General features: G+C 34.8%; 1 protein-coding gene across 2 annotated transcripts in view; it reads left to right on the top strand.

Annotated features, from left to right (window-relative positions):
- unc13bb (unc-13 homolog Bb (C. elegans)) overlaps window positions 1-20,935 on the top strand; it is a 107,837-nt gene that overhangs the window by 18,156 nt on the left and 68,746 nt on the right. For both annotated transcript variants that reach the window (XM_067398135.1, XM_067398134.1), the window contains exons 3-8: window positions 4,465-4,564; window positions 10,264-10,381; window positions 10,529-10,652; window positions 15,824-15,897; window positions 17,718-17,775; window positions 18,960-19,173. In XM_067398135.1, coding sequence (XP_067254236.1) covers window positions 4,465-4,564; window positions 10,264-10,381; window positions 10,529-10,652; window positions 15,824-15,897; window positions 17,718-17,775; window positions 18,960-19,173 — 688 coding nt within the window. The remainder of the gene's footprint in view (window positions 1-4,464; window positions 4,565-10,263; window positions 10,382-10,528; window positions 10,653-15,823; window positions 15,898-17,717; window positions 17,776-18,959; window positions 19,174-20,935) is intronic.

Raw genomic sequence — 20,935 nt, 5'->3', positions numbered from 1 at the left:
AAGCAAGTAAGGAAATAAGACTTTTAATCAGCATTTATCAATAATCTGTTATAATTATTATCCATGCAGTTTAATTATTACCTCATATTAATTAAGAGAGTGAAATATATATTGAAGACCTGCGTTTATCTTCGGAACACAAATTAAGATATGTTTGATGAAATCCATGAGGTTTCTGGCCTCTGATAGACCACAATGTTATAACCACTTTCAAGCTCCAGAAAGGTAGTAAAGACATCCATCATTGAAGTATTCCATGTGACTACAGTGGTTCAGCCTTAATGTTATGAAGCGACGAGAATAATTTTTGTGTGCAAAAAACAAACAAAAATTTCAACTTTATTCAACAATTTCTTCTCTTCCATGTCAGTCTCCTACGCTGTTCACATAGTAAATACAGTCAGCACTTCCGGGTTCTACATCAGAACGCCGGCTCATTAAGCTCTCGGATTTCATCAAAAATATCTTAATTTGTTTTCCGAAGATGAATGCAGGTCTTAACAGGGTGTGGAATGACACGAGGGTGAGTAATAATGACAGAATTTTCATTTTTGGCTGAATTACCCCTTTAATACCTTTTTCCACAAATACAGTATTAAATTTGTATATTTCAGTACCTTTACTTTAAAAATGAGTGCTCATATTATATAATTTACTGTTTTATTACAGTTTTTAATCAAATAAATAAATGTATCCAATATATTATTAAGTCATATATGATAGAGGCATTAATAATGATTCATACACCATCAGTTGTACTGTAATTGTGAAAAATTTGCATTTCCTCATAACTTGATTAAGTATTTTTCCTTAGTCTACTACTGTTCAGCAGAAACTCTGTTGACGTAGCATAACTGCAAAAACTGCACACATACAAGAATCCCTCAAGTGAACCTGCATATACAAACTGCAAATCCATCCCATACCTCATACAAGATTCATCAGGGTTGTGAAACGGAAATGTCAGCTCTCGATTGTACGCTACCTTTAACTAATTTATCGGAAAACTCAACTGGAGTCAATAATGAATGATGCCGTTGTTCAGTCATGAAGAAACGGTAAAACCATCGTGTTCCCATGAAACTTCTGTCAGATGTAGTTAAAATGTTTATTTAAGTAGGATATTCAGAGTTTTATTTGATTAGATGTGTATTTCACTTTTGGATGTACAGAAATTCTAGAACACCCTTTTCTGCTAATTTATGTTGTATCTGGTTGAAGTCATCACTGATGTGATATATTTCTTTTTTTCCCCTCACCATTTTTTATTGTAATATCAGGCATTTCAGATAAGCCACATGCTAAAAGACACATGACTGAAACAAACTCTGTTTGGCCGCTTTTCATCTCAGTCAGAGAGACCTTTCCTTACAGTTTTGCTCATTTGATATAGCTTTTCCCCACCTCACTCTCTCCTACGCTATACCTGACATAATAGATAATCAGGAGACATGCTGAATCTGTTATTGGCAACTGAATGAAAAGCAGCTCTCTGCTAATCCACCCAGGTGTGATGCATAATGCCATAGTTTTGTCTCTCGAGATGCTGATTGATTAGTTCCTGTCAACCCCATTGTCTACCTGTTTAGAGCCAAAGCTTAGAATGGATTTCAGAACCTTTTTACACAGAAAGTTCTTTAATGGTCGCTTTAATGGATTTTTTTTTTTTTTTTTTTTAAATCAAATGTTGAAATGAAAAATCTTATATAATGTTTGTTATATTGGTAACACTTTACAATATAAGGTTCATTAGTTAACATTTGTTAACTACATTAACATTAGCTTACAATGAACTGCACTTATACAGCATTTATTAATCTTTTGTTAATATTAATTTCAACATTTACTAATACATTATTAAAATCTTGTTAACAGTTAATGCACTGTGAACTAACATGAACGAACAACTGTTCCACATTGCAACTAAAGAACCATCATGTAGGTTCGCACTTCACAACATCAGAAAGATCAGGCTCTTCCGAATTGAGCATGAAGCTCTTTTCATTTAACAAAGATTAGTAAATACAGTAACAAATGTATTGCTCATGGTTAGTTCATGTTAGTTAATACATTATCTAATGTATAACTAATGAACCTTATTGTTAAGTGTTACCGTTATATGAGTTGATTATCAACTGTTGTTTTTTACTATTACTGTGCTAATACTGTTTTTATTTATTTATTTATTTTTATGTATTTTAATGTTCTTGCCATGAAAATAGCCATAGATGCTGATATGGCAATAATAAAAAAAAAAGAATGGATTTCAGTGTCATTTCACTGTTTTTTTTTTATTAAAAATATCATTATGACCACAGAATCACCCTCTTTGTATTTTAATTTTAAATATATAAAATTGTATAACTCATTGTTGTGTTTGCGTTGTTGTGCTATATATAGTGACCCTAAACTCATGTTGTTGTTTTTTTTTTACCCCTGTGTCTAATGGTTTAAGTTCTGTTGTCGTGGAGAGGCCTGATTCTCTTTGTCTCTGTGGAAACCTGTTGAAACAAGGAAACAAACACAGTGAAGCACCAAAGTTTATCAGATCTGTTTTAACAGCTGATGTCCCTTCCACTCTTCTCATGAGCTAAACCTATTGACATAAAGATCCAGCTGTGCTTTAATAAAGTAATAGATACCATACATTATTAGTATAAATACTAATGATGTCAACTGACATGAAAATGTAGTGTGATTAATACAATTAAATACAATAAAAATATAAGACAATAAAAATAATAATAAAAACAACAACAGTATTTATTATTATTATTACTATTATAGATTTTTATTATTTTATAACATTTTAAATATGGTAATTATTAAAAGTGTAAATATTATACATTTAATAAATTGTGTACAATCATAATAAAAAATAAATGGTCATCATGCAAAGTTTTTCTATACTAAAATGTTATGGACTTCACTGTTAATCAACAATGGTCTATACGAAAACTGATCATGATTTCACCCACCAAACTTGACACATTGATATAGCAGGTGTCATGTAACGTGTCACAATAATATTGTGTCAGCTCCGTGAATGTTTAGATGCCTGTTAGTGTGGGAGGAGAGCAGTGGGTGGCACGCTGGCAGAGTATCATCGGGCACGTGTTGGCCGGCCCCCATCTCTGGCAAACAGGAAATGAAGTGTTTGTTATGTCACTGTCTCAGTAATCCTTCTGCAGTTGATACTAGTGCGTACGTGTGTTTATGTGTGTTTGCGTGTATGTTTTTTTGCATGCGTATAAAGGACCGGCCTTATGAATTTGACTTGAAAATATTCTGTAGCCTATATGCATGCTTTACTTGAGTCAATTACATGGCATGCATTTGTTTGGATTACATTAAGTATGCTATTCATATACAGTAACTTGAATTGAACTCTGTTCAATGATGATTTTAATTTCTGAATTTATATTTATTTTTATATTTCTTTAGGGGGCACTATAGACTTAATGCTACCTTTTCAAGAATTTCAAGAACACTAAGTAGAATGGCTTAATTAACTGTTGGAAAAAAATAGTTATATTGTAGGAAACTGCTTATTGAAATCAAAGTCATGTGGTGCGACCAACATTCAGAAGCATGCAAAAAAAAAAAAGGAAAATAAAGAAAATATCACCATAAAGACCCCTGCAGACCCTCTTAACTGTATCTATAGGCTTACGTATGAGCAATGGTTGTAATGATGCTTGCCTAAGCTAATTATAAAATTAGGCAAACCAAATGAAACCACAACACGGCTGGGGTCAATTAAGTTTCAGATGTGGTATAAATTCTGTGTGAGGCAAAAATTCCCAAAGAACTGATGCTAAAGTGATGTTTTTCCCCCTCTGTTGAGGATCTGATGTGAGATTATGGAGGTCAGGGCTCTGTCTGTCTCTCATTGGTGTTGGGGGAGGGGAATCACACTAATCTTTACTTTCACTCAGCACTACAGCATTATTGCTCAGGCTTTATTTAGTCACAGTCCTGCCACATGTGCTTTGGGATTCCCAGGCAAACTTGAACAACCTGCTGCACACATACTCATTTTTTGCGTGTGTCAATACTGTTACTTTAGAAGTGTGCAAAGCAAGATTTTTTATTTTTTTTTTTACATTTATTTTGTTTGCTTGCATTAATTGCCACAACCACTAGGTTATTGTGGTTGATTGCCTGAGAGTTGCTGTGCAGTTACTAATGTGTTTTTAGCAACTCCAGTTTTTTTATTATTTTGTTGTATGTTTCGGTTTATCTGTTTCACATTTTCTGTGCTGGTAGATACACCAGATACCCGATTATAGCACTTAAACATGGGAAAATTCAGATTGTCATGATATGAACCCTTTAAATTTCCCTGTGGTCTTAAAATACTTAGGGTTAGGTTTCCAATCCAATTAAATTACTTTGCAAACATCACTAATTGTTTTCATAAAAAACTGCATAAAAACATGTTTTTTTCTGCTTTATTTCTAGATAAATTCAATGCCTATGTGACGCTGAAAGTGCAAAATGTGAAGAGCACCACCATCACTGTGCGGGGAGACCAGCCATGCTGGGAGCAGGACTTCATGTTGTAAGTTCGTTTATCACAACTCGCCGCTGTAACGCCACTTACCAGACAGCAGTCTGTTGTTGCTAATGTACTGACAAATTACAAGGTGGTAGGGAAATGTCCTATGTTGAGGGTCTGGATTTCTTCCACTAGTCATTCATCTGTCGCAGCAGTGAGAGATATCTAACCTGGCAACCACACACACTCTCTGCTTGTAAAGCTTTTGTTGGCAAACTAATGAGCTTCTCTCAGCCACCAAGAAAACAACCCCGATAATCAGACTGTCAGTGTGTCACGTTCCACATCTAGACCCAGTTGGTTCCTTAAAGGTGAAATGTGTAATTTTTTGTCTTAAAATAGTTTATTTCATGATTCACATGTTGGAATTTCCCAGTGATGACCTTACTTATTTGTTCTGTAACAATGACAAAACAATTCTGAAGGGGTATAGGATATGGATACAAGTGACTAGATATCAGAAATTGCATGCATGCAAAAAACAAACAAAATCAAAACATAAATAATAATAATTAAAAAAACATAATCTCTCATTTGTTTTTGTTGTTTACATCCATGCAACAAAATCTCACCTCTACGAAGTATCAGTGAAAATTGTGTGACAATGTAAAACCAATGTGGCCTTGGTTTTGGTGGTTTTGATATTTGATATAAATTTAATAAAAAAAGTAGCATAAAAACAAAACTATGTTAAAAGAATGAAGTTTAGATAGCAACAGTGTTGACCCTGGCTTTATGGCTCTTACTCAGAGAACTCTCTATGCCAAAGACAGGCTTGCTCCAGGAAATGAAACTGTCTCCGTGTTCCTTGTCGCTCATTTGTTTCTGTCTCAGAGATCTGTTTATTTAGATTCCCGCCCTGTCCTCACATTACATCCATGTGTTCTTGTGTTGGATGTGGGTCTTTGTTTGCATATATTCACTGGAATGTGGTTGTCTATAGTTTCTCAGCTTATCTGGACTGCGGTTTCACACTTGTTCCAATTTTAAGTAAGCAGAACTATCAAGTTTTGAGTTTGTAGTACTCATGCATGTTAATTGCTTCTAACTTGAAGTACTGAGTTAGATAACTCATACATTTTGATAGCAATTCACATTAAATATTTAGTTAACTAACTTTTTTATTTTGAGTTCTTGCAAATCAAATGAGTTATTTACTTTACTGTAAATCCTAAAAAATATATATAAAAAATGCCAACTTGCTAATTTGCTAACATGTTAACAATAGCATGGTATAACACTTACTGAATGAGTACAGAAACTTAAAACATGTAACTTAGCTGCTCTCAAACCAAGCAGCATGCGCTACTTGTCACCATGATGGTAACTCTCCAAAAACCTACATTAACAGAAACTCTTCTAAATTACCATATCAAGACATTAATCACTACTAATTCACCCTTACCATTAATCTTGTGCAAAAGACCTTAGGCCTATATAACACTTAATTTTAGCATTTACTCTCCCTTTCAGGTGCCATAGGCAAAGCATGCTGGGAAATAGAAATCCCAGTCCAGTTTCAGTTAAACTTAAGTTAGTCTAAATTAAAATAAATTAGTTTATAAAACTCAAAACAATTAAACAGTTCATTTTACTTTAAATATGTCAGTGCTGTGAATTCAAAAGAAAAAGAAAATTCTTAATACTCATAAGTTAATTTAACTGAACTAATTTGTTCAATTTAAGTAAGTCCTACTCAAACCAATTAAGTATTTTGAGCTTTAATTTTTACAGTGTAATCATTAGTTTTATATATACAGTAAGTTGGTTTAGGAATAAATATTCAGATATACACAAGTGACCACATTTACAGTGCATTAAGAGAATGTGTGGTCAGTGTTCAGGTTTTTTTTTAATATAGTTCTTTGACTGTTTTGCTTCAGAATTATGTGTAGTGTAGTTATTCTCCAGGAATTTGTCAATGTACAATTTTTTTTTAACAATGAAGTAAAAAAAAAGCACTAATTGAAGTTAAAAGCGTTTGCTATTGACAAATTAGTATAAACAAATCAGTTTTTCTATGTAAAACTTGAAAGGGATTTTTACTTTGAGAATGTGACTGGTGATTTCATTCTCAAGCTTGTGAAAACAAAAGAGAACCTCCATATCATCTAGTAATGTAATGTTTACTGCAATCATAATCCATCAGGCCTTTTAGAAACATGCATGAAGTGCCTAACATGGATAAATTCTTACAGTCCTCCTGGGTAAAGATGCAATGATGCACAAAGGCAGTTCTGAAATATGTAGCCACTTCACATCATAGTGAATTAAATGCTGAAAAATTGCCATATAAACTGTGAAGCAATTTTGTCTCAGGCCTAATTAATTTATGCAACCAACTTGTCCACGGAAAATAATGTACCCCTGTCCCCGTTGATGACTTCATGCGTTCTTGCCCTAATGGGACTTCAGAAAGCCAGATGTCCTGGTAATCGAACAGAGCCCTTCAATCTAGCCAAGCTTTGTGTGTCTATGTTCTCAGAGGAGCATTGAAAAGCAGCATCCAGGTTAATGAAATAATGTTTGAGACCTCTGGGACCAACACAGGCCGAAGGATGATGCACAGAGGCTGATTATGTATCGATTACTGATTATGTATTATGTGCTATATACTTGCCTGAATAGATTCTTTAAGTCTTACTGAGAAATTTATCAGTGAATCAGTGCATCACCTGCGATCCATCTCAAAGCAATACCATTATTTTTGCATCATACACTACTGTTCAAAAATTTGAAAAAAGTCTCATGTTCACCAAGGCTGCATTTATTTGATCAAAAATACAGTAAAACTAAAATATTATTACCATTAAAAAAAAAAAAGATATCTAATTTAATATATTTTAAAATAGTCTTCATTGTCACATGATACTAATATGCTGATTTGCTGCTTAAAGGGTTAGTTCACCCAAAAATGAAATTTCTGTCATTAATTACTCACCCTCATGTCGTTCCACACCTGTATGACCTTCGTTCATCTTCATAACACACATTAAGATATTTTTGATGAATTCCGAGGGTATCTGATTCACACACAGGCAGTAGCGTCATTGCACCTTTTGATGTCCAGAAAGGTAGTTAAAAACCTGGTTAAAATAGTCGATGTGACTACAGTGGTTCAACCTTAATGTGATGAAGCAACAAGAATACTTTTTGTGTGCTAAAACAAAACAAAAATAATGACTTTATTCAACAATTTGAACTGTTGTCATATGTAGTGAGCTCTGTGCAGATTTCCTTGTTTACATCCAAGCGCCAACTCAGTATTGGCCAAAGCTGAACAGCTGAGCAGCACGATGCATGCATGTGATGCTGACACAGGATCCGACCAATAATGCACCAGCATTCGGACGTAATCATTTATAACATTTATAAATGTCCTGTAACATTTGATCAATTTAAAGTAAGAAATTTTTTTTTTTTTTTTTACAAAGAAATTGTGTTTTTTGAATTATACGTTTTGATTCTTTGTCTCATTAACGATAATCTTTCGTTGATGCATTTACAATAACTTATAGTAGGCTATATTATCTTGTGCTACCTAACCAAGAGTTTTCTTAAAAAGTTGTGCTAAGCTAGTAAGCTAAGGAGTTAGCTTACTACCTGAATGCTAACTGGAAACAAAGAAAGGGAAACATTTGTAGCTTCTGTAATATGTGATATTTAAGTAAGGCATTTTTTGGGCTTGTTTTTCCATCTACCAGGTGAAAATTCCAAGTCTTATCACTTTTTATGTAATAGCAAACATTTCCTAAACAAGCAGCAGGATTTGAAGTATCGTTCATGTCCTTAACACACATAAGGAATGAGTTAAACTGGAGATTTGAATAAACACCTTAATCAAATAAGCAATATTATTAGAGAATTTGAGTGCACATTAACTCAAGATTAGTTAAACATTATCTTGTAGCAGTGTTGCCTTATAAAATAGCTCCTAGCTGAACAATATTCCAAACCAGTGATGTGTTGCATACATTTCCTTCCAACCAATTCATGTCCATTGAGGTTCAGCTTAAGAAACCTGCACACTTTTGTCTGTTTACTCACTCTGAGCCTGTTTGACTAGCTTAAATAATTATGATGATATAACTGCATCACGGATGGGATTACAGCTGTTTATATAGCTCTTCATTTGTTTGTTTGATCAAAGGGCAAAGTTATTCTATCATTTAGCTGTGTCACAAGTTCAGCTAATCTGTGTGAACCCTGCGGGTGAGTTTTAGACGTGACGTCTCTCCGGGACTGCATTTTTAGTGTGCGTATGTGGCGTCAGCAAGCTCTATCTGTCTCTATAGCAACCTATCAATTAGTAATTACTCAGCCCATCGCCGCTTGACATGTTCTGGAAAATGAGTGCAAAAAAAGAGAAATTGCAGATAAGCAAACAAGGTGCTCTCTGGGGGTCTAGAGCCATCTCATCCTAACCGCACTTTGGAGACAATTGAAAGCCTAAATTAATAATGAATGGATTTCCAAATGCTCCTCTTTAGTTGTCGCGTACATGTGTGCTTTGGTCTTCTCTATTTATAACAAGCAGAGCGGCAGATAAAAGCCATGTTTGTCTCATTCAGTGGTAGAAAGCCTTGCATCCTGTTGGCAGATGGTGTGAAGCCGCTGTTATTTGAGCACGATTCTACCAGCGCAAACATTTATTTTAATTTTCACACTGTATATGATTATGCAGGCTTCAGACTTCAGCATTTGTATAGTAATTTGAACTTTGAAATTCATGAGCCCTGAGCAAAAAACACACCTGATATATGCGTTAAATATCAAATAACGTGACTGCATTTTAAATATTTGCAGTATATATAAGTGTTTCTGTAAGCTTCTCAAACATACTCCTCATCGTTTAAAGAATGTTTTGTGCATTTGTTCAGGAGAGGTGTGATTTTCTAAGTGATAAAATGGGTAGGGTAAAAAAGCATATTTCTTACACTGAATCCCACTTTGAAACCCCCATTGAAGCCATAAGGACCACTTGGTAGCAAACTAACAGCAACTTAGGCATGGAAGCAAATTTGTTTTCCCTTCTTACTGCATGCATCTTAATCTTTATGTCTGAATAGTCCTACACTGCACCTGGGATCTTATAAAAGTCTGAGACAATGAAGATGAAGCTTATTAGAGCTGCTTTTGTCCTTTTCCACTTGGTGGTGTTGTGAAGTGCCCCACAAACACAGACAAAATATGGAGATCAGGCACTCATTAAACTGGAGTGGTGGAGCAAGTTTATTTGATGAAATACAGTAGAACATACATGTAATGTAATTTATTCCTGTGATGCAAAGCTGAATTTTTAGCATCATTACTCCAGCCTTCAATGAATTTCAGTGAATTTCTATTCAGCTCTGATGAATAGAAAGTTCAAAACAGCATTTATTTGATATAGAAACATTTTGTAACATTATAAATGTATTTACTGTCACTTTTCATTAATTTACATTTAAACTTTTGAACGGTTCTGTAACATTTAGGCATTCATTTTATTTTATTAACAGCTGAAAGAGAAGCTCCTTCAATAAACTATTAACAACACATGTTACACTATGTTAAAAATATATTACAGGCATTTTATAAGGGGCTTAAACATGAAGAACAGTTACACACACTGCTGACAGAAACAAACAAACAAACAAACAAACAAACAAAACTCAGTTTTCACTATTGAAGCATCTTTCTGTTCTATTTGTGGGCTTTAGTGAGATCAGCCGACTGGACCTGGGCCTCATTATAGAGGTGTGGAACAAAGGTCTTATCTGGGACACCATGTTAGGAACAGCCTGGATCCCACTCAAAAGCATCTGCCATTCAGAGGAGGTCAGTAATTATTTCACATCTCTCAATACCTTACATCATTCCATGTTAAAATACATTTCTTATGGCATGTTTTTAGTTGTAGCCTATCACACAGATTAATTTCAGTGAACTTAGTTTAATGTAATGAATTACCTTTCCTCTGAACAGGAGGGCCCTGGTGAATGGATATTTCTGGACTCTGAAGTTCTGATGAAGGCAGATGAGATATATGGGACTAAAAACCCAACACCACACAGAGTCCTGCTGGACACTCGCTTTGAACTGCCCTTTGGTAAGATTCACTCTTTAAAATTCCTTTTGTATTATTTAAAAAAAAAAAAGTGTTATTTAAAGGGGTCCTTGATTATGATTTCACTTTTTAAACTTTAGTGTGTAATGTTGCTGTTTGAGCATAACAACATCTGCAAAGTTACAACGCTCAAAGTTCAATGCAAAGGGAGATATTTTCTTTTAAAGAAATTGCTTTCTGAGGACTACAACAGGCAAGAAAAGGGGTGAGGCCATGTTGGGCTACTTTAGAGAAGAGGAAGAGTTGTTGTTGTTGAGTGTTGTTACCATGCGGCCATTTTACGCCGGACTGCTTCACAAATGTAGGTCAATTCAGTGCTGGATTTGCAAAAATGATTAACATAACAGCACATGCTAGTCGATGAGTTGAATCAACTCCACAACAACTACATACATTTATCCACTAACCGATCAGAAACATCCAGTTGCATTTTAAAAGTTGTAACTTCTTCCTGAGTCTCTCCATCAGTGTCCGACTCCAGTTTGACCAATGTAAGGCTGAACGCCGTTCCTGACAATCGTCATTTTGGCTGTGTGAGATTCTCCAGCTTTGTTGTTGAGCAGCTGAAGTGAATGCTGTTAAAGCTCTGCCCTCTTCTGGAAAGCGGCCGGGAGCTGCAGCTCATTTGCATTTAAAAGGACACATAAAAATGGTGTGTTTTTGCTCACACCCAAGTAGGGGCAAATTTGACAAGCTATAATAAATGATCTGTGTGGTAGGGCTGCATGATTTATCGTAATTTTATCGCACGTGATTTGGCAAAGGCTGCGATTATTTTACGCGCAGCTTGTCAGAGCTTTACGGCTCTGCGATCAGTAGTAAATGCTTCTCCATCTGAAAGCCAGAGGGCGCTCTCACACAGAAACTGCAAGTATGCCTTGCCGCAGAAGTAGAACACGCTTCATTCCAGGAAATCCCATACTATCGCTGTAGCGGAATTAAACAGAAGACTGAAACGCTTTGATTGAGTAAACATGACTAATAAACACACGACTACCTTATTCTGTGTAAGAAGCCACATCATCTCACAGAAGGATGCTCACCTGTCCTTATGAATTGAGTTTGGAGTAAAAACATTTTATTAACTCCCTCGGGTTGGCGGTCACGCCGGCGATACCACCAACTCGGTTTTATTCTTACCAGTATGAAAGAGACTCAAAATACTCCGTCAATGTTGCACATATAATTAAGAGTTATACACCATTTTAATCTGTTGAATATCTTTTTATTTGTGTACACTCAGAGTAAAACCAAAATGTTGTGCTTTTTGCAAAATAAAGAAAACTAACATAATGTGTGATCTTTAACGAACTCCAATCTGATAGTTCTTAGAAAATGAACTGTAACTTAGTGAATACTAATCACAAAAAATTAGACTTATGTCTAAAGAAACATTGAAATGTCAGGTTTTAAATTGTGTAAGTAAAATCGAAAACAAAAATTCTGTTTATGTAATCTGTATGAAAAGAGACACAAGTCAGACGCCCGTGATTCAGCTCATTATCCGCTAATGCAGCCACGCCCACGGAGTGAGCGCTATTCAGATGCAAAATCTGAGGCAATACATGTATACATCATCTCAATTGTGTGTTTATTGTCTTGAAAAGAGTTTATCTGTCTGTTAAAGCCATGGTTGGTGACCTCTGGAAGCCTTTGTTAGTTCTTGGAATATCCTGTTCTTCTTTAGATTAATTTGTGGACTAAATGTGCACAGAGCGCCCTCTAGCTGCAAGTATGAATTGAAAACACAGTATTCAGCACTCCTAGTGATGACAATAAATATTGAATAAATATTACTCCTCTGTATAGAAAATTGACATAAACATATGAGAATCCATCAATATTTCTCCAAATGTGCATGCTTTTAAGCTAAAAGGATAAGAAATGCCACAGAGGTAACATAATTGTTCAGACACTTTGCATCACAGAAATACATTATATTTTAAAGTATATAATAGAATACCATTATTTTAAATTGTAATATTTCACAGTATTGCTGTTTTTTCTGTATGTTTGATATACACCAAGATGAGTTTGAGACATGATCACAGAGGGTTTTTTCACAGCCTACCTGACTGAAAGAGCTCATTGATATGCAGGTCATTAAAGGTCATTATGCAAATCTTTTGTCTTCTCAGGTGTGAATCACCCTATTATTCATGAAGATTCATGCTTCCACGCATACGGTTTCTTGACAAAAAGTGTCTTATACATATAAAACAATATATTGATTTAGTTTTTGTGAGTAGGCAGGATAATTTTTTACATAATTTTTAAACAAAAACTCTAGTCTACAACCTCCAATACCCAGAATTCTTGTGAACACAGGTTTAATATATATATTTTGGCTTTATTTCAGTGACTTAATTTTTTTGTTTTTTTTCAATAACCACGCATAAACATTATTCCTTTTAAAAACACAAACATGTACATACATGTTCCTCACATATTATTGTAGCCTAGTTTGTGCTGAATACAGTGTAATGACACTTTTTCCATTAATATGTTTATGAACAACTGAAAAAAGCACAAATGTCAGGGCATGTCAAAATCCTCAGACCCCAGAGGGTTAAATGTTATATTTTGTTGGACAAGATGTTAATAAATGCTTCTCATGTCTGGAAAGATGTTTGATACTTGCTGCTTTTTCAAATGCACATTATAAGCCACTCAAACTCAGTGCAAGTATGAAATCGCAAAGCTGCGATTATTTTTCAATGAAGTATGGCTCCATAAGCTAATCCATCTGAAAGCACTAAGCCAAATTGTTTAAGCGCAATGTTTTTCTAATCGTCCGATTAATCATGCAGCCCTACTGTGTGGTATTTTGAGCTGAAACATCAGAGATACATTATGGGGACTTATATTACATCTTGTAAAAGGGGCATTATAGGTCCCCTTTAATGCATCTTATGGACCCTTTTCACATTTCCGCGGTTCTCAGAAGTGGAAGTTGTCCTAGTTGGGTAAACTCCTATAGCAGTGAATGGGAGATGACAGCGAATTTAATTTTTGGATTACTATTTGCTCCAATAGCAAAAGCAAAAAAAAGACATTGATTACATTTGTCAGAAGAGATAAAAATGTGAAATTTGCCATCACTCCCTCAGCCATTTTATTAGAGACAGCCTCGCAGCAGTGTTAATTCATTTTTAGTCATTTACTGTCGAGGTAATATAACACAATACATAGTGTTATAAATGTGTATTAAATTTTTAAAAACTGAAAAAATGAAAAACTTTACTAGATTTGCTAGATCAATCCATTCTACCTCTGTGGTGGTTTTGCTTTCCATTGATTTGTTGAATGTCATCAGGGTTGAGTGAATCTCCTTCAGGCAGCTTCTTTCTTTCTAATAAAACAATTATCAAACTGTCTCTTCAAAACGTGACAAAAAAAAATATGATTAAACGTAAAAGCAAAAAAAAATAAAAAGCTTTTTAGCCATGAATGGCTGTTTAAACTGTTTCCTGAAAATCCATGCAGCAGATAAAACGAGGCTTGAGCTATTCAGTTGATGGTTGAATTATTACTTTGATTTGCTCCTTTTTGTGGTAGACTTCACAAAAATATTTAAATTTTTACCAGCTGTTTCTTTATTGTGAGTGGAGCTATGGGCTGTGAATAAAGTGGAGCGATGGTGCAGGTTGTTGGGATGTGAAAGGTCGAACCTTCGTAAGTGGCGCATTTGGCCTGGATACCGGCCATTGATCCCATTCATAAGCCTGACTGTTTTATCCGAGCACTTTGAAGCTGCTACTCCTCATGTTCAGTATCCCATGTGCCTTCAAAGGATGCTGCACACAGTATCTTAGGCTTTGTTCACATTGCACCCAATTCCAATTTGTTTTCAAATCAGGGCTGACAGCATTTTTGTTTGGCAACGAAATTGGATCTGATTGTTCAGACATTGGTGAAGGATGTACTTTTGAAAAATGTTCACTCTGTAATTATTTGTGAAATTTACCAGCAATTTCTAAGAAACAGCAGCACATTGAAACGGTAACACATTGAACTTTGAAGTAGAAAGACTGAAATAATATTTTCTTGTACAACGTACTCCAATAATCTTTGTTTTATTCACAACTTCTAAAAACTCTTTTGGTAAAGTGTAGCTATAATAGCAATGACTATAAAACATGAAAGACTCTTATTCTTCAAACTTTAAGATTTAATCTGGTTTCAAACTACATATGCAAACACAAAAACAGATTTCAGTATTTATTTTATTTATTTATTTATTTTGCTGCCTGTATGACTTTTTGTTAAATGGCTGCACAAAGTATGTTTACACATACTAGATTTTTATTAAAGGGTTAGTTCACCCAAAAATGAAAATTCTGCTATTATTTACTCACCCTCATGTCATTCCACACCCGTAAGACCTTCGTTCATCTTCGGAACTCAAATTAAGATATTTTTGATAAAATCCGATGGCTCAGTGAGGCCTGCATTAACAGCAAGATAATTAACTCTTTCAAATGCCCAGAAAGTTACTAAAGACATATTTAAAACGGTTCGTGTGTCTACAGTGGTTAAAAACCTTAATGTTATAGAATACTTTTTGTGCGCCAAAAAACAAAAACAAAAACAAATTTAAAGACTTTATTCAACAATATCTAGTGATGGGCGATTTCAAAACACTGCTTCATGAAGCTTCGAAGCTTTAAAAATCTTTTGTTTCAAACCAGTGGTTCGGAGAGTGCATCAAACTGCCAAAGTCACGTAATTTCAGTAAACAAGGCTTACGTCATAAGTGTTTCGAAACATTTCGAAATTTCAGTGGTTTGCGTGACTTAGGCAGTTTGATTTTGGTTTTGCAGTAGAAGAACCATATTTGGTTCCCCAAAGAACCTTTCAGTGAACAGTGTTTTTTCATGCCCCTCAATGTTTTGCAATAAATAGAGCTTTAGTCGGACAGCACAAGATCCCTTTGTCCCTGTACTTGCTTTTAAAGTGAAGTGTCATGTAATGTGCTGTTTTTTTTTTTTTTTTAAACTGGCAAACTATTTTTGAGGTCCCTTGGCCAAGTAGCTCATTATACATTTAAAAGGGCTGAATACATAATCATAACGTCTTGGCACATTTAAATGGTTTGCATGAAGTTTTATGTCTTAGACTGCAACACTCATGACTCACTACCTCTTTTGCAGAAATCCCAGAGGATGAAGCTCGATACTGGACCGGTAAACTGGAACGCATCAATGCTATGGGCATTCACGATGAGGTAAGACCTGTGCATGTGCAGCAAAACAACAGCATGACTTCAATATTTCAGTACATGGGGATTTAGTTCACAAACAACTGTCCACACTGAATGTCATTGGCATATAATTTAATAAGGAGAGATTGAAGAGGTCGCATGACACTTTTATGAATGCCTTTACATGTGTTTTGCATTTGAAAGCAAAGTGTAGAAATCTTACCAGAAATCACAAAATTACTTTATTTAGCATTGCTCACATTTTGTATTTTATTTTGGAGTAATATGAGCATAACTAAAGAGACCTATTTTGAGAGGAAAAAAATACATTTTTGATGACCATTTTTTTTCTTTTGTCTAAAAATTCAAGATCATAGCTGTGAGATTGTGGGTAATTGTAACACTAGTTATACTTTCTATTAAGTGTATGAATGAATTTAAAAATATATATTTAAATGTCTATTGAACTTAATATCATCCAATTATCTTATTTTTGACTTATGATTATAGTTGATTTTTTTTTTTTTTGTAAAAAATATTACAACATTTTTAAATGTGTTGTTATTAACATATTAATGTATCACTTTAATGTATATCTCACTTTGACTTTCTGCTTTAAACACATCCCTGACAGCTAAAAGTATTTGTACCATAGAGGTGTAAACTATTCAGTAATATCAATTTTCAGTGGTTACACTTGATTTTAGGGTGTCTTTGTTACACTGCAATTATACATTTAACTCTGTACTTATCATATGGTTAGGGGAATAAAGGGATTGTTTTGTTTTAGGGTTAGTTGCATGTAATTATGCATAATTTATAGTCAGTTTCACTATAGTAACTACTTGTTACATATGTAACATTGTAAAAAAGTGTTACCTTTTAAGTTTTAGAATGTAATGATATTACTTGAAGGTGTGCTGTAATTTGAGTTGGGTTAATATCATTCATATCTGAACCACCATCACCCTTTTGTAAAACACCATAAATTTGTCATTATCTAGTTTTTCATTATTTAGTTTGTCTATTGTGTATATATATAAATGTTTTTTTTCTCCTCTGTTTCCCTCTTGGTTATCTAATAATTAGTGTCACAGCATTGGTATGGGATCAGCATGTGTGTGTGTGTGAGCAGTGATTTTTGCTGTTTTAATGTAACCAGATTAATAAAACATATATATGGGTAATTGTCCATAACCTTGCATTATAATCATCAAAGTTTTTGCTAAATATTTATGTGTATGAGAAATGTGTCTAGACCTTGACTGATTAATTTTAAATGGTCCTGCAGTGTGACAATTTATAATAGTACAAAAGTATAAATATTCCATGTTATCCCTTTAATACATACAATGTCATAAAAACTGCATGAAGCTTTATTTTAAAACAATTAGCAGCATGCTGTTCAAATACTTGTAGATTGAAATTGATATATCCTGTGGTGTGACATGTTATACTCCAAGTATTTAATATTTTTTTTTTTTTTCTTGTTCTGTAAAGTGACCTTAGGTTTGAAAAGGCGCTAATGAAATAAAATTTATTATTATTATTATTATTATTACAGCAGATGTTTACCAGTGTAATCATGTATCCATATCCAATAATTGACATCTTTTGCAAAATCAAGCCAATTTAAGGTAGTCCTTAAATTAACCCATTTCACGATATATTTCATTGTATTTGTCTGAAGTGAGTTTTGCAGTGGATGTGCATGCAATTTAATGGTTATTTATTGGAATCTGCATGTCCAGTAACTGAGGTTGTTAACAATTAGTTTCCTAAGCATACTTTATACTCTTTTTCATGTTTACTCTTATCCTCTTCTTTTTCTCTCCTTTTGTTAGTTTCCCTTACAGGATGAAGTAGCGGGACGCCCTCTGCCTTGTGCTGCCTCTCAATGCTGTGAGTGACAACATCTCACACTAGATGGAGCCACGGCATCATGCATGATGCTTCACTGCACTTTCCACTCCTTTATCTTCACATGCCTCTTCTTGTCACCTTTGAGTAGTGTATATGTTAACATACAATCTGTTCGCTGCATATCTGTTTACATATATTCACTAAAGCACCTTGCATTTGTATCAAAGACAAGAAAATTCACATTAGAACCAAAATGTCAGTTTTTGTAAATGATTTTGTTTTTGCACCACATCTCTCACTCTTGATTTTTAACCTCACCAGGCAACTATTTTGGATGGGCCAACAGCCAGAGTACGTTTTTTACATATAGTAACCCTCTAGATTATTCCCTAGAACTTCCCTGGACCCTTAAAATCACTTCTATACTTTTACATGTGCCCTAAGTGTTGGGATTTGCAGGCACATTGCATAGATAAAATCTCAATACAACCCCACAGATTTTCACAGATTTTTACATTTACATGGAAAATGTCAATATTGGCAGCTAGGTTTATAATAGCAAGCCCATTAATGCTAAAATTGTGTTGAAATATTTTTAAAAAAGCTGGAAAATTATATTATTAAAATGTAGGCTTATCTTATTTTACTGGGTAATGCTTCATGAAAAGCGTTTTTCAAGTAAACGAGGGATTTTATTGGTTTTAGAGGTTTTTACATACTCTATATATGCCACTTGCAAATTTTAGACAAACGCTTGTTTGTACATCTTGTCCCGTTTCTAAAATTTTTATTTGACCGCAGTCTAGATTTCCATCCTGTAAAACCTTAGTTATGCATTGCACACATTATATTCTAGGAAACAGTAATTTACATAAATATTTGGATTCTTTGTTTAAATGGGATGCATTAACCTTTTTCCTAATTCCTAAGTTTTTACCCTGTTGAGATAATGATTTGTTCTTTGTGTACATTGTGAGCTCCCTGTTTCAGTTGTCCTGCATTTATTTCCTTCTACTCTTTTATATTGTGTGGCTACTTTGTTTCAGAGAGACACATTTGGTTTCACTTGGATAATCAAAGAGATTTAATTTAACAATTTTCAAGTCATTTTTTATTTATTTATATTTAGTCATCTTTTATTTATTTATATACTTTTATATTATTTATATTTTTTATTTATATGCAGTATTTCTGTCCTGACCTTTCTGCCTCACCCTATCTAGCTTTGGATGACCTGGACAGTGCGGTGGATGATAGAGACAGTGACTATAGGAGTGAGACAAGCAGTAGTTTGCCTCCCCGCTACCACACCACAGCCCAGCCTAACTCTTCGCTTCACCAGTATCCAATGGGGCCACGCTTTCAGCATCACATGGACTCCTGTGCTGACTCTTTGCACAGCTTTGAATTTGACTATAGGGATCACCGTGCAAGCAGGTACATTTAGTTACTATAAGTACAGTATGCATGCATGCATACTACTGTATGTCTTGTTACTTTGTGTACACCTGCACCTGTTTTACACTTTTAGCACTGAATGTAATGATTTTAGGACAGATATGTCAATAAACCAGCTCTAAAAAATATCTAAAATATATTAAGTAATATGAATATTTCTTACGATTATCTTTTTTTTTAGATTCATTGTTTTGTTTTCTGGCAAATGTCCTGCTGGTTGCAGATCATCCTTGTTTGTTATGCTCAACATAAAACTTGCAATCTGAGAATGGATTTCTAGACTACTAGACTTGTGATTTGTGTAAGAGAAAAAACTGAAATGTGGTATTCCGAGATTGTGGTTAATCAGAGTCTCTTGTGTAGCCCAGCACAGAGCTAATCCGGATAATTCTATTGCATCAGATCCCTTTTAATAAAATACAGACGAGAGATTGTATTTCTTCTGATCATTAAGTTATGGTTGTGGGTGGGGGTATTAAAAATCTATTTGTCAGTGAGGTGAAAGGCATTTCATGGTATTATAAGGAATGTACAACTTTACTTAAACTGTAAAGCTTTGTCATTGCTTTAGTTCATCGCTATTATCATGTTTTTGCTGTGAGCAGCTTTTATCTCTAATGTTGAAATACATTTTTCTCTTCCTTTTCCCCCCAACCTTTTTTTATCCTCTTCCATCCTTTTTAATCTCTGCTAGAGTTCCTAATCAGAGAGGTAGAGTTAGGATTGTCCCAGTAGATTCAGGCATGGGTGTGGAGGATTGGGAAATCAAATACAAACCACAGGGTAAAAGTACCCTGGGTAAGTTCCTTGATAGAGAGAAACAGGCATGGATTGAGGAGCATGACAGACAAGATGATCTTGTTCATATTGAAAAGGCTTACCATGACCCCATAGTCAACCAGTTGTCTCCAATAAAAAATAAAAATGCTTCATTAAATGCTGCTTACCCAGAAGGCTATGCCACTATTGACCGAAGGCGAAAGAAAAAAATCCGCGACCCGGGAGGACTGGAGCATGTCGGATCAGAGCATTTCCCTCCTGATCTTGCATTTCTTCGTCAAAAACGAAGCGAGCTTGTGTTGCGTCAAGTGAAAGAAATGGAAGAGGCTGATGAAAACATGATGCCATGCCTGAAACCATACAAAAATGGCTTACTCTACAAAACTAGAATGTGGGCCAAAAACAAGCTAGAAAACACACTGGAGAATTATGTCGCATATCAAGAGGAAGAAGCAGCTAGACTAAGGGAAGATGTAGGCTTTGATTCTGAGGGCTCAGATGAGCTACAATATTCCATTGGCTCTGAGGAGGAGTTAGAGGAAATGACCTCTTTAGCTAAGGCACTCAGGAGTGAGGAGAGGAAGAATTACAGCCACTATGGATATCTCTCAACATATGGTAGCCAAACTGAGAGGCTTCAAGGTTACCGTGATAAGAAAAGTGGAAAGTGTAAAATTGGTGGATGGGCTCCAGAGGTCATGCTGTCTCCTGTAGAGGAACCTAGTGATGAATATGTTGATCCTATGGATGAACTGCAGTGCCTGGTTGAAACTGTATCAGAATATCTAGCTGAAAAAGAAGAAGAGATCAGTAAATATGGATCTTTACCCAAGTCTAACAAATCATGGCTGTCATCTCAGGGTAGTGCAAGAACAGAATCTGTTGGAGATGAGCAAGGGATCACCTCTAAGGAAGTAAAAGAAAAACCCATAGGTGCCAAAGAACAAAATTCAAGTGGTGC

The sequence above is a fragment of the Chanodichthys erythropterus genome, chromosome 10, assembly GCF_024489055.1.
Source record: "Chanodichthys erythropterus isolate Z2021 chromosome 10, ASM2448905v1, whole genome shotgun sequence".
Taxonomy (NCBI): Eukaryota; Metazoa; Chordata; class Actinopteri; order Cypriniformes; family Xenocyprididae; genus Chanodichthys; species Chanodichthys erythropterus.
This window is presented reverse-complemented; position numbering and strand designations above follow the sequence as displayed.